Source organism: Poeciliopsis prolifica, unplaced genomic scaffold, assembly GCF_027474105.1.
Source record: "Poeciliopsis prolifica strain line A6 unplaced genomic scaffold, Auburn_PproV2 SCAFFOLD031, whole genome shotgun sequence".
Taxonomy (NCBI): domain Eukaryota; kingdom Metazoa; phylum Chordata; class Actinopteri; order Cyprinodontiformes; family Poeciliidae; genus Poeciliopsis; species Poeciliopsis prolifica.
In genome coordinates, this window is record NW_026562406.1 from 3502133 (window position 1) to 3524199 (window position 22067).

General features: G+C 43.7%; 3 protein-coding genes across 5 annotated transcripts; all 3 read left to right on the top strand.

Moving 5' to 3' along the window:
• Positions 1 to 159: 159 nt before the first annotated feature.
• Positions 160 to 2514, top strand: LOC129373003 (cytochrome c oxidase subunit 6A, mitochondrial). The gene is made up of 3 exons (XM_055050673.1): positions 160 to 293; positions 1961 to 2106; positions 2212 to 2514. The coding sequence occupies exons 1-3, from the start codon at positions 194 to 196 to the stop codon at positions 2296 to 2298; spliced, it is 333 nt and encodes a 110-aa protein (XP_054906648.1). The 5' UTR covers positions 160 to 193; the 3' UTR covers positions 2299 to 2514.
• Positions 2515 to 2636: 122 nt separating this feature from the next.
• LOC129373002 (uncharacterized) lies at positions 2637 to 7822 on the top strand. The gene is made up of 7 exons (XM_055050672.1): positions 2637 to 3693; positions 3802 to 3976; positions 4857 to 4927; positions 5081 to 5254; positions 5338 to 5429; positions 5522 to 5593; positions 5853 to 7822. Exons 1-7 carry the CDS (start codon positions 3660 to 3662, stop codon positions 5994 to 5996), a joined length of 762 nt encoding a protein of 253 aa, XP_054906647.1. The 5' UTR covers positions 2637 to 3659; the 3' UTR covers positions 5997 to 7822.
• A 209-nt stretch (positions 7823 to 8031) lies between these two features.
• hps4 (HPS4 biogenesis of lysosomal organelles complex 3 subunit 2) lies at positions 8032 to 21420 on the top strand. 3 transcript variants are annotated; one of them, XR_008607315.1, is made up of 13 exons: positions 9978 to 10272; positions 10421 to 10511; positions 11418 to 11561; positions 11679 to 11786; positions 12243 to 12359; positions 13694 to 13788; positions 13877 to 13949; positions 15475 to 15599; positions 16438 to 17041; positions 17128 to 17254; positions 17436 to 17547; positions 18145 to 18462; positions 21328 to 21420. XR_008607315.1 is itself a non-coding variant. In XM_055050903.1 (12 exons), exons 3-12 carry the CDS (start codon positions 11424 to 11426, stop codon positions 18314 to 18316), a joined length of 1671 nt encoding a protein of 556 aa, XP_054906878.1. In that variant the 5' UTR covers positions 8032 to 8248; positions 10421 to 10511; positions 11418 to 11423; the 3' UTR covers positions 18317 to 19267. The 3 variants fall into 3 exon arrangements, 2 of the variants coding, with proteins under 2 accessions (XP_054906878.1, XP_054906877.1); XM_055050903.1 differs by lacking the exons at positions 9978 to 10272; positions 21328 to 21420 and adding an exon at positions 8032 to 8248 and having other exon boundaries at positions 18145 to 19267; XM_055050902.1 differs by lacking the exon at positions 21328 to 21420 and having other exon boundaries at positions 18145 to 19267.
• The last annotated feature ends 647 nt before the right edge of the window (positions 21421 to 22067 follow it).

Here is a 22067-nt window from a genome sequence, read left to right on the forward strand (position 1 = left end):
TCTGCAGGTTTGTAACACTATGGAAATTAACTCCATTGTAAAAGCACGTTTTTTGTGCGTGTCATCTTCCAACAGGGAAGATAACCCCACTGACCTCACTGACCCCACTGGCGCAGTGGAGCTCTTGAAGAGTCCCACGTGACTCCATCTGCACCAATGACCGTTTCCGCTCACCGGTCTTTCAGAAAGCAAGATGGCGGCCTTCGGACGTTTCTCTCGGACGCTGTTGAGGTCTTCTTTGACTCAGACCCGGCGCCAGCTCGCTGCGGCCGCTGGACACGGCGAGGACTCGGGTAATGATGCGTGTTTGCCGAGTGTCAGTGAGCGGACGCGGCCCAGCAGAGCTTCACTGCGGCGGGTTCCGGCCGGACTGTGACCTTGCTGAGCTAGCGTTAGCTTCTTTAGCAACCCGGCTAACATCCTGGAGCTTTCCGGGGGCGTCTTTTTACTCAAAAACAGAAATGTTGGTGATTAATCTTAAAGTTGGTGGTCCATGTTTTAGCTTCTATTACGTTCGGGTGTCAGAGTGGAAGCGGCGAAGCACAAATGTTTAAGCTACAAGCTAATATCGGAGAAATAAAAAGTAGCGCGGTGTTTTGATTAGCAGGCTATAAAGTGTTGACGTAAAGCAAACTTGAATGTAGCGACGATTCGATTCTCTAACGCGAAGGTTTTCAATCTGAAGCCTTAGATTCAAAGCTGTTTGACTTCCTCCACACACCTGAGTCCAATAAATGGCCGATGAACAACCTTATTCACCTGAGCAGGGAGGTTCAGATTGATTCAGGTGTGCAGGAGCAGAGACTCATCTAACATGTCAACAACAGTGAGTTCTGAGGTCCACTGTTGACAGCCAGTGGTCTAATAAAACAAAAATATGTGCATTAGAGTAAATTGCTGTGTGGAACGGTGACCTTTGACCTGCTCTGAATCACAGCGCAGTTTCTGATGTGTATATATATATGCACATAAACGCATACTAAAAATAGATGCATGCTCATATTTCTACACCGTATGCTCTCAACACGCATGCACCAACAGATTTTCTCTAATTTGAACGTTTCATAATTGAAGGGCAGGCTGGGTAAAAATTCAGCAGCAGAAAGGGCACACCAAAAAAATAAAAAGGCATTCCACGACAGGTTTGTCGAAACTGAATCCACTTTGTTCATTTGGGATAATTCTGTTCTACTTTGTCCTAAAAAGTGTTGCCGTAGTCGTTGGCATTCGATGAACTCCCGTTTTTGGTGCAGCTTTAATTAAACAGCTGATACTTTGAAAACTTTTCCAGTTCCACGCATTTCCTTCAACACCGTCTGATTTAAATTGTTTGCCTTGTAAGTTCACCCATTGTAGCTGCTGATCAGAAATTTGCTAACAAATCCAACATGGAGGAAAATGGCATGCGCTCCGAAAACTTCTTGACAACACATAGTTTGTGTCCTGGAGCGTCGGTGAGGAGTAATGGCTCCAACAGCTCCTTCTGCTATGATGGTCGAGTCAGCGAGAATAACTCAGGTTGGTGAAGAAAATCTCCACCGAGTGTAAATCAAAATATGACTCGCTGATGAAACCATGAGTCAGAATTTTCATTGATATTCAGTAAAAGACTGAAAATTTTAGACGTCAAAACAGGATTTGTGCCATAGTACCTTTTTGTTCTATATAAATAACCAAACTGGTTATTCTACAAGGAAAGTGTGGAACGGTACAAAACCCGGTGAATAAAATTATTTTCTGGTTTTCGTGATTTGGTAGAAGAACCAAATGCGAAGTCTTCAGAAATCTCTGAACTACCAGGAGACGTAAATTGATACGCCAAAGTTTAAGTTTGTTTGTACAGAATGAAAATATGAAACTGTGTACAAATGGCAATGACTTTCTGTTTCCTGCATTCTTTTTATCCTCAGTCCTGTGAGCGTTCATGTTTTCATTGGTTTACGAAATAATTTCTCAACAGCTAAAACATGGAAGATCCTCACCTTTGTGGTTGCACTGCCTGGTGTCGCAGTGTGCATGGTGAACACCTTCCTGAAAGGGTCGGAGCACAGCCATGATGCACAACCAGAGTTTGTCCCGTACTCCCACCTTCGCATTCGCACCAAGGTCAGGCGTCATTATTTCACATTTTCACAGATTTGTCACATTTTGCTGTTTTACTTTTGTTCTGATGTTTTTATGTTTTTTTTTTCTTCTTCTTCTCCAAAATAGCGTTTCCCTTGGGGAGATGGCAACAAAACCCTCTTCCACAACTCTCATGTGAATGCTCTTCCAGATGGCTATGAGGGCCATGACTAAACTCTCCAGAGATCAGCGCAGGCTCTAGAGCCCCCTCTGCTGCCGTTACAGGACCACACTCCTATTTGCAGTCTATTTTTCTGGAGCTTGATTGTTTATACCTCTGTGCTCCCCACACTGGAGCACCTGAACCAACAATTCCTCTGTTCTGGACCATTAAAACAAAAATATCAGCTTAAACCTACTTGACGTAAATAAAATGACTATTTAGTTCCACTGGTTTGTGTTTTTCTTATTTCCGTTAGTTTTGTACCGCACTCTTTAATGTTTTTTTTCTTCATAGAAATGCCTTGTCATAAACATGTTTAGGTTGGGGTGGTAAAGATTGAAGTTATATCTACTCAAGTCATATTCTTCCTCATATTATGCATTTTTTTTAGAATTTTACTTCAGTACCTTTGCTCTTATTCTACTAATTGACTAACGCTGGAATAGGGTCCAGCCTGCTCATTATGTATTAAGGCTTGGCTTGAAAACGGAGAATGAGATGGTTGGGTAAAAAGGTGTTAAATTCAGGGAACCACTAGTTGAAAACAGCTGAAAGAAAGATGATGTATTTCAGTTTTTGTGAGGGTGAAACGATTGTTTTTCTGTTGGTCCTGATCTGAGATGATTGATCAGAAATGAATGATTTGCTGATTCATTGGTAAGCCAGTTTTATTGTGGTTTAACATTGACTAATTATGTATCTTTAGCATTAATGAAATGCCTTGGTGCAGCTGAAAATGTGCATTTATGTCAATTCTGACGTGGTCCTAAAGCATAGCTATGTTTTTAATCATGACACTAGTTTCACATCACTTCCAGAGGGCTTCTTTAAACAGGCCCCTGCTTGCAGAAACAGCATGGCGGCCAAGTTGGAGCCCAGCTGGAGGTCAGGCCGAGTCGCATCGAGACGCCATTTTCACCTGAGAGCGGAAACGGCGCTGAGTCTGGCTCTTTCCCAGCCCGTTTAGTGCCTCCTCACGGCGCAAGAACCGCTTAACGACGTCATCAAATGACGCGACGCCGCGCTACGTGAGATTCGGTCTTTGTTCTAGACTCCACCTCCTGCACGTGAACGCGCCTTAAGCCGAATTAGAAAATCCGGGGTTAACAAAGCTTGTCGATATCCCGATCCTGTGACAGCGGCCACCGTTCCTCGGTTCCGTCTCCCGGGCAACCGTTTGGCAACGTCACGGATCCCGAATCGAGCCGTGGCGCCAACCGGTCTCGGTTTCGCGGCGTTTTTTTCCGCACCCCCCTGCAGCGGATTACGACTTGATTACTAAATCTAGCATTGAAACATCTCGGATCAGTGCGCGCGCTCCCTCGCTCCGCCGCACAGGGGAGAGCAATCGCACGTCGAGACCCGGATCACGATGATGACGATGATGATGATGAACGCAGACAGAGGTGAGGAGGCGGGAGTTTTAGACAGCAAACATACATCTGATAAAAAAAAACAAAACAAAGTACACTCACTTCTTTTTTTTTTTCCTGTTTTTTTTTAAATTATCACAGATTACCTGATGAATAAAAAGCAGGAGAGGGCTCATTTCTTCAGCTCCAAGGAGCAAGAACTTATTCTGAAGCTGTATGAAGAAGAGCGAGAGATCCTGACAGCCAAATCCAACACAACCAGCGCCTCCAAGCTGAGGGAGGAGGCCTGGCAAAGGATTGCTGACAAAATCAACGCGTGAGAGCACCGAATGCACTCCCCATCACCCTCATTTGAAAACATCCTGCAAACATTCTGCTCTTTCATCCCGTCTCCATTCTGTGCATCGCCCCTTGACCTCTAACCTACTTTGTCACGTTACAGTCTCCAACAGACTGCTTTTTTTTTTTAGGCGGATTTGACGTCTGGTTACCTTTTTGCTCATTTTTACTTTGCACCAGCTTGTGGCTAATAAGATTTCTCATGACTTTTCCTTCAACAGTTTCTTTCCTAAACGCAGATCAATTCAATGCACGACTCGTCTATGTCGTTCCACCCGAGCAATTAATCTCTGCAGTTCCTCCAGAGTTACAACGGGCCTCTTAATTGCTTCTTTGACTAATTTTCTTGCCTGTCCTTTTAGTTTATATGGCCATACGCCGGCTACACCTGATTGTTAGGGTTGAACAGGAACAGAACCTTTGAGGACTAACTTTGGACACTATTTGTTGTTGCAATGCGACGCAATGTAAAAAAAATAAAAATTCAAGGGGTGACAATGCTTTTATTTTCTATAGTAAATTAGACAAGGTTTCCCCCAGAAAACTTGCTGAGCCCGGTGGTTGGGGCACCCGGCGTGTTGTGTTTTTGAGTTACTTTTTTTTTTTTTAATTGACAGGAAGTTTGAAAATATCACTTGATAGTCATATGTTATTGGAAGATTGATATCTGAACATCAGCTTATAGTCTTAAAAATGCAAACATTCAAAAAAAATTTAAATAAGCAGTGCTTAGCCTCGTGGGGACACAAGTAAAGCCTGGTAGCCCGCCAGGCTTATAATACACTGGGAAATGCTGATATAGTTTCATTATCTAAGCAGTACATGAAGTAATACCTGTTTTTTTTTTTCTGACTCAGGGTTTCAGACAGTGGCTACAAAAGAACATGGCAGCAGGTGAAAGTCAAACACAAGAACATCATCCAAACAGGTGGGAAACAACAGACCCAAGTGTTAGACGCCCTTCTGCCTGATACTTGTTTGCACTCATTGTCAGACCTTTTGCTTAGCGACTGATTTGTAAATTCATTCCATTTCGCAAGCCTGTGCTCAAACGTTTGCCCTCCAATTCGCACTTGCACAGCAAAGAGGAAAAGGGCCGAGGTGCTGAGGACCGAGGGAGGGTCGGGAAGCCCCTCTCTGACCTCAGCGGAGGAGGACGGGGCGCACAGCAGAGAAAACACCATGAGGGTGGAGGTCCTACCCGGAGGCGCCTGCATCGGCCCCATCGGCGGATCCGACAGCTCCTTTATGAGTGGTAAGTTTAAGTCAAGTCTCTTTAAATGTCGCTGCATTTGGAGACAACGGACTCTAACGTTGCCGACATGATGAAAATGTCAGGCCATCCGGTCCTCCTCCTGCCCGTCACAAAGACGGAGCCAGAGAGCCTGAGCGGCGATGAGACGGACAACAGCGAGGCTCATTTTGACGGGGTAGACACCTCTACACCTGCTTCATCAACCAATTTATCCACTTTTTTTTTTTTTTCCCCTACACTGAATTTTGGTGTTTCCTTTTAATGAAGGATGTGCAGAACAGCAGTTTTCAGGAGGTCGGCAGCCCAGCAGGGGCCACAAGCAGGACCAGGCGTGCTGAGGTGAGAGTCAGGATTCAGCGCCAGACACATTAAATAAGTGAAAAGAAACAACAATTATACAAGTGCTGTTCAGGAGACCTACATTCAGAGTTGCATTTCCTCAATTGCATTGACTTGAGTTACCGTTTTCTTTTGAACGAGAACGCTGTACTTTTGGCTTTTCTCTGAGTAATTGTATTATGAAGTAAAGAGTAAGAGCTGCTCTTACTTGAGAACGATCTTTTGGGTACTCTACGTATCTCTGCTTATGTGTTTCCAGAAGCAGACCGATGAACTAAGGTTCCTTTACTGCTGTTACCTCAAAAAGGAGATGGAGAATCGGGACCAGGAGATGGCCTACAGAGCACTGAAGATGAAGAAGCTGGAAAAGGAGATCCTGCTTCTGGATAAACAGCTGATGTGACTGTGAGAATCAGAACTTTAGCGCTATAATAGATTTACCACGTTGTTACGATTCAGTCTCATCCGAGCCCGAAGCATGGGCAAGCTTAGCTGCTGATTTTCGCCAGCAGGTGGCGTCCAATATCTTTGGTTCTCATAGAGAACGTGGATCTAAAAACACCTTCACAATTGTAGTCAAGTTTACATACAATAAGCTCAATTTCACATTTTTATAGTGTTTTAATAGTGAATTTAACTGGCATTAAAATTCTTTTGATTATTTATTTATTTATTTTTAGTTATTTAAAGATGATCATCGCACAACTCAGACAAAACCTTCTCGGCTTGAAGCCTCAAACACCAGTGAAGTTTTGCTTATAAGCTAAATGGTCTTCAGCGTCTTCCTTGAATCTCAACGAATTAGAGTCCAACTGAAAAATGTATTTATTTCGGTAAATCGGTTTCAAAAGATAAAAGCACATATTTCCAGAAACTAATATGTTAAGTATTCATTTCTCTTTGCTTTATTGATTATGGTTTACGGCTAATTTTAAACCATAATTCAGTTTTGAGAAGAAAAAAAAAAAGAGAAAGCAAAAAGGATGAACCGTTGGGCCACAGTCCAGTCATTTCTGTCTTTTTTAAACTCTGACACCTTGGGAATCCTCCTGTCCCCCTACAATTGCTATATTTAATACATCATGTTTTCTTTCCACTCAGTTTTTCATCCATTTGCGTGGGCACCGTTATCAGAACAGCCAGCTCGCAGCTTTTCATTTATTACTCCTAAGTAACATTCTAATTTACACAGAAACTGAAAGTGAGGATTTCATTATCTGTACCCCACGGTCATTAAAAGTGACAAAAACAAACGCTTGAAACGCACCAGCCTGTTTGAGTTTCACTTTTCAACTTGAACTGGTGAAACTCTGATCTCTGAGTTACTGAAATGTACGTGCAGGTGTAATCCTTCTGAGCGACGACTGAATCCTGCGTTTGGAGCCTGCAGCAGCTGTAGAAGTGGGCTGCCATGTCTGTAGTGAGGTAGACAGGTTTATAGGAATATTGTGCATTTGCTACCCTGCGTTAGGTTTGACTGTGTTTATCCTACTGTAGTGTCGCTAGAAGAAAGGGAGCAGCGTCAAGAAGGTTTTTAGACGCCACACTCAGATATATATGCCAGCGTCGTCTCAGAGTCCTGGCAAATTGTTTTTGATGTTTATAGGATATAGTTCTGCTGTAAGTTGGAGATCACTTCCAAATGATTTTATAGGGTTGATCGAACTCTCACCTTCCCAATGCTGCACTTTTTCAATGACTTGACATCTGACTGTTCAGTTGGGCAACAGGAAACGCTAACAGCACAAAATACTGCATTGTAAACATTAGAATCTTTCTTACTGTTGTGGAATTTTAGGAGACAATATTATAGGCCGAAAATAAGTTATTAAATGCATTTACATGTACTGTTTTGGTTGCAGTTTACAAAGTACACGTTGTCCTCGGATGACTGGACCTGTTTTGTTTTAATTTATTGTGCAGTGTGGACATGTTGTAGTGACCTCATTCATATCTAGAATTATGTAAACAGTGAGACATTCGGGTTTATTTTAGTCTTTTTTTTCAAACATTGTCTTTCTACTGTATTTTGATGTTTAATTCTTTCATTTTTATGCAATCATGTTCAATAACACTGGAATTCTTCAGTCATGTTCCGTTTGAAAAAAAATTGTGTGTTTCTGTACTGCTGTAAGTACATTTGTATTTATTTCTCCTTTTTTTTAATTTCATGATTTTTTGTATGTAGTTTCTAAATCACTAGTTTGTCATAAAAATGTGTCTCCTGTTGTGAATACATGAAGGGTTCTCAGCCATCAGATTATTCTACCACATCAGGTGTATTTAGGAGTCCCGAATCCGTCCGCGGCGCTGTGAGGAGGCCTGGCCTTTCTCCAGCGGATCCGCAGCGAGGACCGCTCCGGTTTTAAATACTCGGAGGCAGCACGAAACCCAGAAAATACACAGGGGTTGAAGCCAGAACATCGAAATCTGTCCAGTCGTTTCTCTGTCGGAGCATCTCCTATCAACGCGGCCGTTGGTTCCACAGATCCGCAGGCTGCGGCGACGCATCACTGAGCGCCGAGTCCGACGTTACGGCGCCGCCATCTTGTGTGTGGCAGCAGAGCGTCGGGAGCTCCGTTAGTCCTGCGATGTGCGGACTTGTTTCAACAGTTTTACAATACAGACTGGATTTGCTGGCATTGCCTTTCGCAGGTAGGGATGAAAGAGCAGAATTACTGGACTTTGCGGCCAGAAACAACCGAGAAATATTTTCTATGTGGCTAAATTGACCCGAAGCAACTGCTGATTGTTTGCTAATGAGAGATGGCTGATGAGAAACCGCTGACAGAGAGGGAGTGCATTAAAAACCAGGGGATTTTGTGAGGAGAGGTCAGTCAGGGTCAGAGCTGGAGCTGCTGTTCTTCTGTTTCACAGCTCGGCTTCACTATGCCGGTGTTTAGCTATGTTATAAAGATGCTATGAGTCAGACATGCTGAAAGTGTCTTTTTTCTGAATGTGAAGGAAAAATACATGTATTTTCTATGACACTCTTGGATCATTTCTCTTTTGTCCTGGGCTTTGTGCCATGACGTCATTGGAGTTCTCCCAGTGTGACCAGCAGACTGTGGCCAATGTTCCCAGTATAATAAATAAATGTGTTTTATTCGCTCACTTTTTGTGTCTTTTGAAATATGCCAGTCTGAAGGATTAGTGTATCAATGCAGCTTGTGTAATTAAATAAAAATAATTTACTCTGTTAGAATTATTTTAACATGGAATCATATAAATATGTTCGTTGATAAAACAGTGTAAAGTATGTGTCTGCTCATCAATGTCAATATAAACACTATGAGAATAATTTCTATCAAATAAAAACGTTGTGCTCTTTATTCAGAAATCCCCCCAAAACAATTAAATAATCACGTCGAAAGTTAGAAACTCTGTCTGTACTCATTTATTTGATTACCAAATCTATTAGAGTGTGTGAGAGAATGTGCCAATGACAGACATTCACTTAGAATACTTTGTAGAACGGCACTTTCTGAAGTTTGGTCCATTTATTTGTATCAGCTTACCGGCACATAGGCCACATTCAATATGGCGGACGCTGTGACGTATCGCAGCAACTGGCCGACCCGCTCACGGAGGCGTACTCATGTCCGTGGGTCGCGCGCGCCCACGCCATGGCGGCTCATCTAGGATTTTTAATCGAGCGCTGAAAACAGGATCTGAAGGGTTTTAAATGACCGCTCAGAGGATGCTGCTTATTTACTCACATAAAAATTAAATAAAAGCTGCTAACGTTGACACGATGGTCGTGATTTCATTCAGTCACTTTTTACGCTTTTTTCACCCTAAATAAAAGGTGTGTTTTTGTTGCTCTCTTCAGTGGTGCTTTTGTGCTTCTAAAATAATTTTTTATGATTGAACAGTTGGCAATTAAAAAAACAAAACAAATTGGAATATTATGTTTTAAAATGAATTTACAGTAAGAAATAGAATATTCCCAACAACACGAATGAGGCTAGTAAAAATTCCACCCAAACATGTTTGATTAGAATTGAACTGATGGTTCAGTTCAGTTTTTATTGATATCCCAAGGAGAACTGGCTTTGTTGGAGGCGTTGTAAGGACAAAAAAAAACAACAACAAAAAACAGCAAAACCATCTACATTCACTCTGTAATTAGCATTAGCAATGAATTGTCATTAAGAGGGATTAATGACAATTCCCTTTGTCTTTAAATTTGTACATATCAACTTCTAGACTCACGCTACAGTAATTTATACACAACAAATCAACTAATATAGGAGCAGTTTAATTCAGGAGGTTATTTACATGTCAAACCGTCGATATAAAATCTAGCTATCATGAGCATCACTGCTAAAAGCGCCGTCTGAATTCCGAAGAAGTTTGTCCTTCCGTGCTTCCCATACTTTCACATGACTCCTACTCCGTGTGACTGCCCTGCATTCCTCAAGCGGCACTGTCAGCTCTATAAGCTGGTTTACGTTCACAGAAAGAGTCGCTGAGTGACATTTAAAGTTCAGGAAAGCGCCCGCTCTTCCCTTTGTTTTTGTTTTGTTGGCGCAAAACGGCGGACAATTTGCGCAAACAGTTTGCGAATTCGCCGCTATAGTTTCTGTCAAAGTGCATCCTCAGCCTGCAGGAGGAAACCCATGGTCGACCACTGAGGAAAAACTTATGGCTGAGCTCAAGCCGCCAGACGCAAGGAGGTAAAACCCGATCGGACCCATTTGATCTGTTAACCTGTCCTGCACATCCTTCATCTGCATTGCTGTGACTTCCTGGCTTCAGAGCAACAGCTAACTTTTCTCCGAATCCCCTCCACCACCTTGAAAGGACTGTTTGCTGGTGTTGCAGGTGCAGATACTTCTTCCTCTATGACGGGTCAAAGGTCAGAGGAGAGGGGGACCCCACCAGGGACGGCATCTGCTACTTCTACCCCGAGGAGGTGTGTCAGGAACCTCACAGGAGCCATAAAATACAAACAGGGTATCCGTAGGTTTCACCAAGTTAAATTTAAGACTTTTTTAATGCCTTCTTTAATACATTTTAAGATGAAAAAACTATAAATATAATGGATGTTTAGGGGGATTGTTTTGTTAAAATAGAGCATAACAAAAACATCAAAATGTCCGGGGTCTGTTTGTAGCTCCTGGCAGTGACTTTGTGTTTTTCATGGCTCTCTATAGCCTTAACCTTAGAAATGCACCTAAGGCTATTAGGGGTTGGCAACAGCAGTAAGTTGGTGGCGACAAACATATCCACTAGACGCAAAAAGCTAGCTAGCTAGTGTACGTTAGCAGCTAGTGTACGTTAGCAGCTAGGGTATGTTAGCAGCTACCGTGCATTAGCAGCTAGGGTACGTCAGCAGCTAGTGTACATTAGCAGCTAGGGTGCATTAGCAGCTAGTGTACATTAGCAGCTAGGGTGCATTAGCAGCTAGGATATGTTAGCAGCTAGTGTACATTAACAGCTAGTGTACATTAGCAGCTAGTGTACATTAGCAGCTAGGGTGCATTAGCAGCTAAGGTACGTTAGCAGCTAGTAGGCGGTAGCAGCTAGTGTACATTGGCAGCTAGTGGGCGGTAGCTTCAACCACAGGACGCTATGAAAATCCCTACGCGCGACTGAATCTATTGCCATACACAAAAGTCTCATGAAACAATATGAGATTAAATAGTCCTGTTACGGCACAATTTAAGACCTGTGATAAAGGTATTTATGGCCAACTCACTTTAAGACGTTTTAAGGTCTTCATTTTGAATGGATTTTCAGACTTTTTACAGATGTGCAGACACTGTGATAAATAATCATATCCCCTTCTAAAGGCCTTTTGCCCCTTTTGTCACCTCAGACTCCTATGGACAAGCAGGACCTGCTGTGTGGTCAGCTTGCAGGAGTGGGCCGCTGTGTCTCTGAGCTTTCCTCCTCCGCTGTACGCGTCCTGAGGCTGCGTCGCTGCAAGTTCGCCATCCGCATGAAGGATGACTTCTTCTGGGTAAGAGCTCTCCAATGGGTGCAACTTAATCTACAGTTGTTTATTTATTTATTTATTTATTGCATTACTTTTCAACCATGTGTGTTTTTTTGTGTGTGTGTGTGTGTTCTCTCTAAGGCGTTTGGTTGTTCCATGGACGTCCCTACTGTCAGCGTCTGTGAGCTCCTGGATCATCTCATCAACCTCTTCTGTTTCTACAGCGGCTCTGTTCGCCAGAGCTATCAGGTAAGGCCGGTGTAACTCCGCCATATTTGATTGTCTAGGAAGCATCGCAGCAAACTAAATATCTAACAAAGTGTAAAAGTTAAGGGTGTGCTTATGTTTTTCAAGAGATATCAGCCAGATATTTGAATCAGAAAATTTCTCCTTAACTATCTCTCATCTGTGAAAAATGTGTGTTTTCCTAATGCACTAAAAATTTTACAAATTTTAAAAATGTTTGTGTCCTATGGGGAAAATGAACGCAACAGGTGAGACCCACAGGTCTTGCTGGGACATTAGTTCTTTAGTCCTTGAAATGTTCATCAGGTGATAGAAGGCTGACTTTGTATCTGCCTTTACGCGTCTCTGAAGGTTCGGGTCTGAATCCGTCACTATGCTCAGATTTCGGACTTGATTGCTGGTTTCTAAAATCTGTTTCCCCCCCTGCATTCTGTGAAGTGAATTTGGTTTTCTCTGCAGCTCCACAGTAAGGAAACTCTGGCCGCTGAGTGGGCGCGGTACCTTTCCCATGTTCTGTCCGGACCGTCCGAGTTGCACTACATCTTACAAAGCGTGCGAACCCTAGACCTGACAAACGTAAGCAAATGTCACCAGGGTTCTGCTTTCGGCTGCTTGTTTCTTATCTTGCTCCGCTGATGATGAGACAGGATGTGACTCTGTGAAATGGTCCTGTGGTGTTGTGCTCGGCGTGTCTCAATAAACTGTGCAAATGTCTCTGTCTTGCATGCTTACCTTGCTTACGTCTTGATGCTTGTTAACATAAGCAGGATGCAGTAACTTGAAAATCATGCAGATTTTTTTATTGAATGAAAAATCCATCACATTTCCCATAACAAACTTTAATGATTTAATATTTCTTAGTAATGCAAAGAAAAAAAGAAGGTTTCCATGAAACGTCCCTGAAAACCAAACCAAAACCACAATCTACAAGTCTCCAGAAACGCTGAATTTGAGAATAAGCAATTTACAAGCGACATTTTAGTACAGCGACATAGTTAAATTGTTTTGACTCAGAAAAATATTTTTTTTCTTGCCATTTTGATGAATGTGACTTGCGGGTAGTAAAAAGAAATTCTGTCTTAAACTATTAGGATGCTATATGTCACATGTGTCAAACTCAAGGCCCGGGGGCCAAATCTGGCCCGCCATAGCTTTTTATGTGGCCCTCTAGACTCCAAATTAAATCAATGAGTCCTTCTGGTTTTCACAAATCTGCACAATAAACAAATCTCCGCATTTCTTGTCCCTCGCAATTTTTACTGCAAATTTTTTCAAAATTGGTGAAAAACATTGAGTTTAAGTGACTGCTGCCTCAGCCTTACTTGATGTCAAGTTATAATCCATAATTGATGTGGCGAGTAATAGGAAGTTACATTCATACATTAGAGCAAATATAAAAATTCCTTACAAACATATCTAAATTGGCACCACAAAATCTACAAGTTTGATTGCAAATAAAACCACTAAAACAAGCAACCATTTGTTGGTTTTATTAATATATTCTGGCACAACTGGCCCTTTAAGAGCATCTAGTTTTGATACGGTTCAAAATTAAAATAACTTTGCTCTGCTCCTCTGCTGTATGTGGTCAATTAAAAAAAAGTCTAAACAGAAATATCATTCTTCACATGTTAATTTCTTTACACAGAATAACTAGCTGTGGCTCCTTTGGTACAAACCATTCGGTTTGTGTTCAGCCCCCGTCTGGGCCAATACTTTGTAGAGCCATATTCAAGTCTGCAGTGGTGTGTCTCTGTCTGTTTTGTGTTTCTGAAAACAGACACATGACCTACTCTTATATAAGAAAATACCATGCCATTTTTCATACCATACTCTGTTTAAAAAATTTAAAACCGTCAGTTTTCTTCCTGCAGGGCCTGAAATATAACTACTTCCATGCTTCTTCTCAGGTTGACCCACTTCTTCTCCTCAAAGCTGCCCTCATTCTCCAGGCGTGCCAGCGCTGCCCCCTGGTGTTAGCTGGCTGTGTTCTCTTTAGAGGGAGGTGAGCTGATGTTTTAAGAGGGCAAACCAGTTATTTGTTGTCTTTTTTTTCTTTTACATATATCTAACTTTTTATTTATCTCTTCAAGAGTTGTCAGCACACAAATGCCTCCACAGCTGACGATAAAGGTCATGGTGCATGAGAGTGAAAACTACACTAAGGTAGGAAATATTGTGTTTGAATGTTGCCGTAATCAAGTGTTGGAGTAGTTGTACATGTACATTTTGGAGAGCCTTGGCAAAGAAACAAAACATATAGGTAGAACTTAAATCAGATGGGGCCAAATATTTCAGTCAGACTTTTTTTTTTAACATATGACTTCCCTTATTAATCTCTGAAGATACTAAATTTGTGGTCCACTGAAAGTTACTGGAGCATAATATTTCCATAATATTTCTATGTTCTACCATTATGCTTAACAGCAGTTTCTTCCTCTGCAATCTGTCAGTCTTGTTTTTCTTCACGTGGCCAAAACAAATCTGGATCTTCTGTTTACAGAACCTGGATTTAAATGACCAGATCTTTGACTTTTGTGTCTTATTACATTGTAATATAATAGGCTTTCTCCTAAAAGGTTTTTGGCGATTAGCGTACCTCAAGAAATGTTTCACAATGTGCCTTACGGCAGAACGTGTACAACAGCCATTTCTATCCACAGAGTGAAATGTTTCACTTTCACTATAAAGATCGAAAGAAACATAATTGCTGCCTATTTAGTGGAAGTTAGACGTGCGAGGATGTAGATGATCGTGGTTTTTGGTAGTTGATGTGCGAAATCAATACTTCATGTTTTGCTTTGCAATAATGCGGCTGTTTGGCTCTGTTAATTTGATGGCAGCCCCTTAGGGACAAGTGGATGGAAGGCAAAGTGCTAGACTTGTTCTTCAAAATGCTTTTTGCTGTCTGGGCGTCGAACAGTTTCAGATTCTGACAGTAAAGCAACCAAAAGACAGCAACTATTATTCTTATAACAAATTTACAACATACATTTACTGTTTGAATTTGAGTAACATTGTATTTATCTGATATCTTAACAACATGTGGTTGCAGGGCATTTCTCCAGTATTTTATTCTCTTGTTACTCTGGTACTATGTCTTTAAGTTTTTAGAAAATTACTGTACAACATGTTGGTATGTTAATACTAGTTACTAACCCATGTTTATTACTGTCCTTTGTATATTCTTGTTCTGTCATGGAAGCTGGTTTAGTATTAAACCTGGCTGGAGGTTTAGTATTTTTCCATAACTAAAGTTTTATTTTTTTCACATGTTGTGACAATAATGTACATATTAGATTTGGGCAGACAGAGAAATATATTTTTTTGCTGATACTGGGTTCATTTGAAGGTCTAAAGAATTAGCTTAAGAATACTTTAAAACATTAAAACTTCATTTAGTTGACGACATTGAAACTAAATCTCTTTACAGTTTGTGATTTTTATTTATAAAAGAGCAAAACATAAAAATAAGACATATTTTTCTGTAATTATTGAAGATTTAATCCGCTAGCATACCATGTGTCTAGCTAAGCTAGTCTAAGGAGCTAGCTTAGTAGCTTTTAGCCTCCCAACAACTGCTCATTTTATCTGTGGTTATATTAACATTGACAAAAGAGTTCAGATGAAACCCAGACCATCCTATTAGTAAGAAATTAAGCTCCTGTTATTTACTTTTTTTTGTACAAAGACGCAGAGGTCGAGTGGAAGGAGCACGCCGACATCAGACGGCGGGCCGGTCAGCTCCACTGCCGTGTTCCTGACGCCGTCTGAGCTTCAGTACCTGCAATCTGCTCCCGTCGACAAAATATCCAGGTAGAGTTTTCCTGTCTTGTCTCGTGACATGTTTTGGAGAATCTCAGTTTAGAGTAGAATGATCCATTTCTGCCCCGGCAGTGTGCTTTTAGATTCCCAACTCAAAACTCTGGATTCAAACAAAAAAGTAAAAACTTGCCTATCTTTTTCTGTGCGCCTCACTGTTCATTGATTGTAATCAATGTCAATGTTAGCAGGGAATTTTGAGACTGTTTTGTTTCTCTATCCACTACATAAAAGTGAACTTGCTAATGCAAATTATAGTACTTTAATAGGTAGATCTAATTAGTTTTGAACTAATGATGGTAGGATTTATACAGCACATATACAATAGAGCACAGGTGTCAAACACCAGTCCTGGAGGGCTGCTGCCCTGCAACTTTTATGTGCCTCTGCTGCCCCACCGGAATAGAATAATTAGGTCATTAGCAAGGCTCTGGAGAACTGATCTAAACAAGGAGGAGGTAATTAAGCCATTTGATTCCAGTGTTTTGTACCTGTGGCACATCTAAAAACTGCAGGACTGCGGCTCTTGAGGGCTGGAGTACGACACCTGTGCCTTAGACACCCCCCCAAAAATGACTATTAAATGAATAAAAATCTAAAATGATCATTACATCTCACCTGACATGAACCAATATGTATACATATAAAAGAACTGGTCTCTTCCAGAAAATTGTTGCCCTGGGCGACCGCCCCATAAGCCCTTCGTAAAGTCTGGCCCAGTCTGTGACGCGACACATATCGCTCATACCTCACCTCCACTCAACAGAACACATCTGATGCAGTCAAACGTCTTAAAAAGAGAGTTTTGACGGTTCGGTTTTCTTCACTCCAGTTCCCACTCTGCTCCGGAGAAAGACGCTCCCCCAAAGAAGACCAGGCTTTCCAGAACTTTATCGGACACCCCGTCATCAGAGTCGACGCCGTCTCGTCCAGCATCCTGTCAGTCCCCTCAGAGGGCGTCCTTCAGCCCGCACACGTCGGGCTCCGAAGACTCCGTGTTTTGTCCGGCTCCGTCACAAGGTTCTTCTGGGAACTCCCCCGACCCGTCTCCTCCGTCACCGATCCACCGTTTTTCTTATGGAGGGAACGCTCATCAAGCGGAGGGAGGAACACCGGACGAGTCGCACTGTCACAGTCTTCACAGCGGCGGAGGTGGAGTTAGCCAGATGCCCAGCGAAGGAGATGGCTCGGCGTTCGAGGAATCCCTCCATCTTAACGAAAAGATGGCAGTGGAAGAGAGCAGAGTCTGCTGCAGGAAGCCCAGAGGTCACAAGGCGGCGATGAGGCAGCCTTCTTCTGGTTCCTGCTCTTTCGACAGCCTGGAGGAGAGTCCTCTGATCCCCATGGTCCTGTACGTGCACCGGGTCAACAGTCTGGTGCTGGCTCTGCTGGTAGAACCTCGTTTCATGGGCGACTCTGCCTCCCTGGAGGAAGTGGTGAGGAAAACGACCTCTATACGTAGACGCCATTCTCAAGCTTTTTCTGACATTACACTGACCCTGTTTTTGTGGCCCATGTCCAGAACCACAGCAGCCTGGCTTCGCTCAATGGACTGGAGGCCCACCTCAGGGCCATATCTCCTGTGGCCCCAGGCGCCGCGGGGCCTTACTTATTCGCCCATTACGACTCCGTCCAGAGCACTCTGACAAGTAAGACATCTTCCAGGTTTGAACTTTTTCTGCCAGAGCAAGCACAAGCCGGGATCTGAGGAGGGAGTCTTGCCATTGAATGAGCTAACGGCTAATTAGTAAAACTGTGATCAGCATTCCTTTGTGCAGGAGACATGCTCAGGCCGGGTTAATGGTCCTGTGTCATTGTGTGTGTCTGCAGCCAACATGTCTGGCCGACCAGGGGGAGCCCCGGAGTATCCCTTTGTCCGAGCCACATCGCTTCTCCACTCGCATTTCTCTGACACTGAGACTCTGCAGGAGGCTATTATCAGGTCAGCACAGCTGAGGTCGGGGGAGGAGTTTTTTTTTGTCAGGTTCTCCGTGTTTAACATTCATGATGTACGTTTTTTAATGTCTTGTCTTAATGGAGGAGCATCATGTGAAATTGACTTTTTTTTAGCTTAACGTTGTGTTGCAATGTTCTTCCTTCATCTGCTGCAGTGTTGGCTTTGAGTCAGTAATGAATATTTGAGAAATCTTTTAATCTCCACGGCCTCCATTCAACTGCGCAAAGTTGAACGGCCACCTTCGAGACGCAGCTCCTCCTCAGAGCTGCAGTTTCCACGCTGCCGCCTCACAGCACACTCCCCCACTCAGCTCCTTCAGACTAGCCAGCAACAATTGGCAACACCTGCTGAAACGCCATCTGCTGAGCTCTTTATACGAGCTACTAGTCAGTAAGACGCTGGTAGAAATGTTGTTAAAGAGTTAACAGAGGAACGACGATGTGACGACCTCCTGAAGGCGGAGTTTTTAAAGAGACAGGGTCCAATTTCCAGGCACTGAATTACAAAGTCAAATTTCTTTTAAGTCATGTCAAATTTCTTTTAAGTCATGTTTGATGTATAGAGCTTTTTTCGTCACCACAGGAGCGCCGGCACAGCTGTGTACGGCGCCCGCAGTGTGGCGCAGGAGACCTACTTCCAGCAGCACGGCGGATCCATGAGGAACTCGGGCATTCCCAACCAGCAGGACAGCGCCTTCTCGCTGCCCAGCAAGGCCCGGCACAGACTCCTCAAACACGGGGTCAACCTGCTGTGAACGGACGGCAGGATTCAGAACTCCGTTTAACAAACAAATGAATAGAAAAAGAACCCGCTGAAGGATTTTGATCAAGCTTTTGTCCTTGATAAAATGTTTTCTGTCGTTCCTGCTGAACTTCCCCTGAACACACTGACTATTCTACGGTAAGACGCACTTTGTTTCCAAACGTTATTACTGCCTTAAATATTTAAACAGAAAAGCTAACAGTGCCTTTTTTAAAATTTGTTATATAGCAATCTATAATGCAATGATTTAGATCAGAGCATAGTCAGGTTTTGAAATGGCCTAGTCAAAGTCTGACCAAGAAGACGTCGCAAAATGTTCAGTCTTAAGATGTACGAAGCTGAAAGAGACATTCCCTTTAAGACCGAGAGCAAACGCTTTCCAGCATCGGCTCATTGCGACGAAATGCCAGAAAAGTTAAGAGGTGTGAATACTTTTGAAGTCGCTTTCGGCGTTCATCCTCAGTTTGGGTCATTTATACATCGCTTTACTGTAATACGTGGGCTTAAGAGTCTCTTAAGAGTCTGTTTACACACTGTACATTCCCATGCTGGCGATACTTTCTGTTTTGCAGCAGATTACGTTGCTCCTGTATTTTCTATTTCTTCTGACAAGACGAAAAGCAACGGCATGTTTATTAATGGCGTCGCTGCAACCTTTGTGTTTATTGGTAATAAAACCATCAAATATTTCCCAGATCTTCTCGCTGTTGTTGTTTTTTGTTTAAGTGAGGTACTGTGATCTGTCAATCCTTTGAAGGAGTTGCAGTAAATGGCTCAGACTTCAGGCTTTGTGTGAGGAGCTTTAGTCTCTTCATGTTGAGAGCAGCAATTTGAGATGACCCTCAAATTTTACCTCCATTTTTTTTCCCCTTCTCATTTATTTTCCCAAAGGATTCAAGCTAAATAAATAAATAAAGAAGCAGCAGCATGTGTAAAAACCAAACACTGATGTGTGAGTTTACGTTTTGTTCTGCCGTGTTGGGGTTTCAATGTGCCGTAAACAAGCCTGCTCCAATCGCGCGCTGATTAGGGTCATTAGCTGATTGGCTGAATTTGAATGGACCCGGTCGGCGCGCTTTGGGGCGCCTCATTATGTAGGCGCATTAGAAGGACGCGGTGGGGGGTCAAATGGGTAGTTAAGGCGCAGGGACAAAAAAAGAGAGAGAGGTGGGGTAGAAGGGGTACAGCCACCGTGAGGAGGGTCGGGATTCCCTTTGTCAGTGGGGTATATAGCGCGAGGAGAGAAGTCACGGCTCAAAACCCCCCAAAAAGCGCAGAGAGTTGAAGGTGTCGTCATGGCTGCTTCGAGCTGCATATGGATCGTTTCTGTCGTCGTCTTCCTCACAAGCGACGCCGGGGCTTCAGGTCGCGCAGTGGACTCGTTCGGGTTTCTGTTACGGACTCCGCGAGCCCGCGATGAACCGTTTGGAGAGGTTTTACGCACGGCCGGGGTGAGGCGGTGGAGGCGCGCTGTGGCCACCGCGGCGCACGGGGAGCGCTGCGCGGAGCTGGGAGCCGCCTGGCTGGAGAACTGGCGGCTCCCAGCTCCCGAGCGCGGAGGCGCCGTGCTGCAGCTGCGCGCGCGGCCCTTCCAACACGGAGCGTCGCGAGGTCCGGTGTTTCCCGGGAAGCCGCTCTTCGGCTTCATCCGGCGGGTTTACCGCTGCTGTCAGGAGGGAGCGGGCTGCAGGAGCGTCAAGGGGATCCAGAGCAGACTGAGAGGAGGTGAGGAAACACGACCTTATAAATACTTCCGGTTCTTGCCGATAATTTTATGTAAACCGTGTAGAGATTCAAGTTCATGTGGTTTTGACTTTTGGCCCGTTGACGGAGGAGCCGGAGAGACGCACTGGGAGAACATACAAGCTCCTCTGGACCTTCCTCCTGACCGGAAGCGGCCCTGCAGCTTCCTGTGACGATGGGGCGCATCCACTAACCTTTAACATTTTTTTATTTGGCAGAACTTCAATTTTAAAAAAAATCTTCCGGACAATCCTAGACAACCCTTGATTTCATTTGTTAGCACATGTTTTATTACACGTGATTTAGAAATACTGCTGCTTTCCTCATTTTTGACCCAATTTGTGAACGTGGTTTCAGGCTGAGAGTGAGTGACATTTAGGAGGATTAAAAATAAAGAGCAGATACTTAAACAAGCGCCTGTTACTGCAGTGAAGGATTAAGTCAAAACTGCCTGAGACAAGAATCTAATTATTTTATTGCTTATTTTATGGGTTGCACACCCTCCGCCCCCAAGCCTTGGAGCCCTGGGCTAGTGCCACTGTAAGGTCTGAGCCGGTTCTGAGTCCTAACATTTGAAATGCAAATGTGATCAGTTTTAGGTCGAGCTGAGAACCACACTGACAGTGTTGCAGTTAAGAGTTTGGTTTAAAGGCAAGACAATTCTCTGACACCGGAGAGGCTTTGCGAAAGAGGAAATGATGCGTAGCCACCACATGTGAGGAAGACGCAGACCGAACCATGGTGAGCTCATAAATGCCACGAGTTGGCTTTGAGTAAGAAGAACCAAACGTGAAGCGGCGCTCTGGGTGTTGAGGCCCCGATTACTGCGGCTGAGAAGACGACTGTGTCATCGGCATACAGAGGAATCCTCGCCGGGTCCAACATTCTCTCCATAAATTATTCAGGTTTCCAGTAGAGATCAACGAGGATAAATAAATCAATTGCATTTATATAATTGGGAAAGAATGGAAATTGTGACGAGTAAAAACTAGACGTGTAAATATGCATAATGTGAGACATAGTTGGATTCTTCAACCTTTTGTTTGTTCAAAATAAATGTCTCACTTCAGAGGCTGATGGATGGAAATATTGATTGGGTCATGAGTTTCTTCCGCTGTTATTTTGTGGATCAGAAGCTGAAAATTGTGGGAATTCGTGGCTTGGGTCCTTGTGACGTGTGATCCTCCCTGCTGCACATTTTCCCACCGCGTTTCCCTTTGGAATGAACCGGACCCAATGCTCTGCTCCCTCCCCCTCCAGCTGCAGGTGTGGAGTTCGTCCTCACCAGGGAGGTCTTGGTGACGACGGCCTCCAGAGCCGAGCTTCATCTGCAGCTCTTCAACCCGCGGCGGCTCGACATCAGCCCGGTCATCCCCTTCCTGGCGAAGAGGAACTTACCGACCAGGTAAAAGACTCTCTCTGTTTTAGATGGGATTCCACACCTTTATGAAAAAGGAACAAACTGATCCTGGAATGTGACGTTTCTTTGCACCGCAGGTACAGCGTAGCGTCACGTGGTGACGCGGTGGAGCTGAGAGTGGACCTCCTGTTCCTCCTCCGGCTCCTGCAGGAGGCGGCCGGCGACGGAGGCCGAGGCCGCGGCTTGGTGAACGCGCAGCTGGGGAGACCGCGGCCCAGAGAGGACGGAAAGGCGTCTTTAGGAATTGTGCAGGGCGCCGATGGAGAAGCGCGACGTGACGGGAACGGTGTGACTTTGGCTCGGGACGTGGGCCTGGTTCTGGGCTGCAGCTGGGCCGGATCGGGGGTCCCCTGTGACAGTGGGGGCGTTCATCTCTCAGACGCTCCCTTCATGGCTGTGTATTACACATGAAGAGGGGACTTTGCAGTGTGGAAGCATTTCATCCATCAGAAAAACTCAAAACTGTTAACAGTATTACGCACTTCGATGTCAAGTTTCATAATTTATAGTGGTTTTGCAAGCTAAACATTATATATATATATGTATATATAAAAGTATATTATGTACATATTTTGCTCAA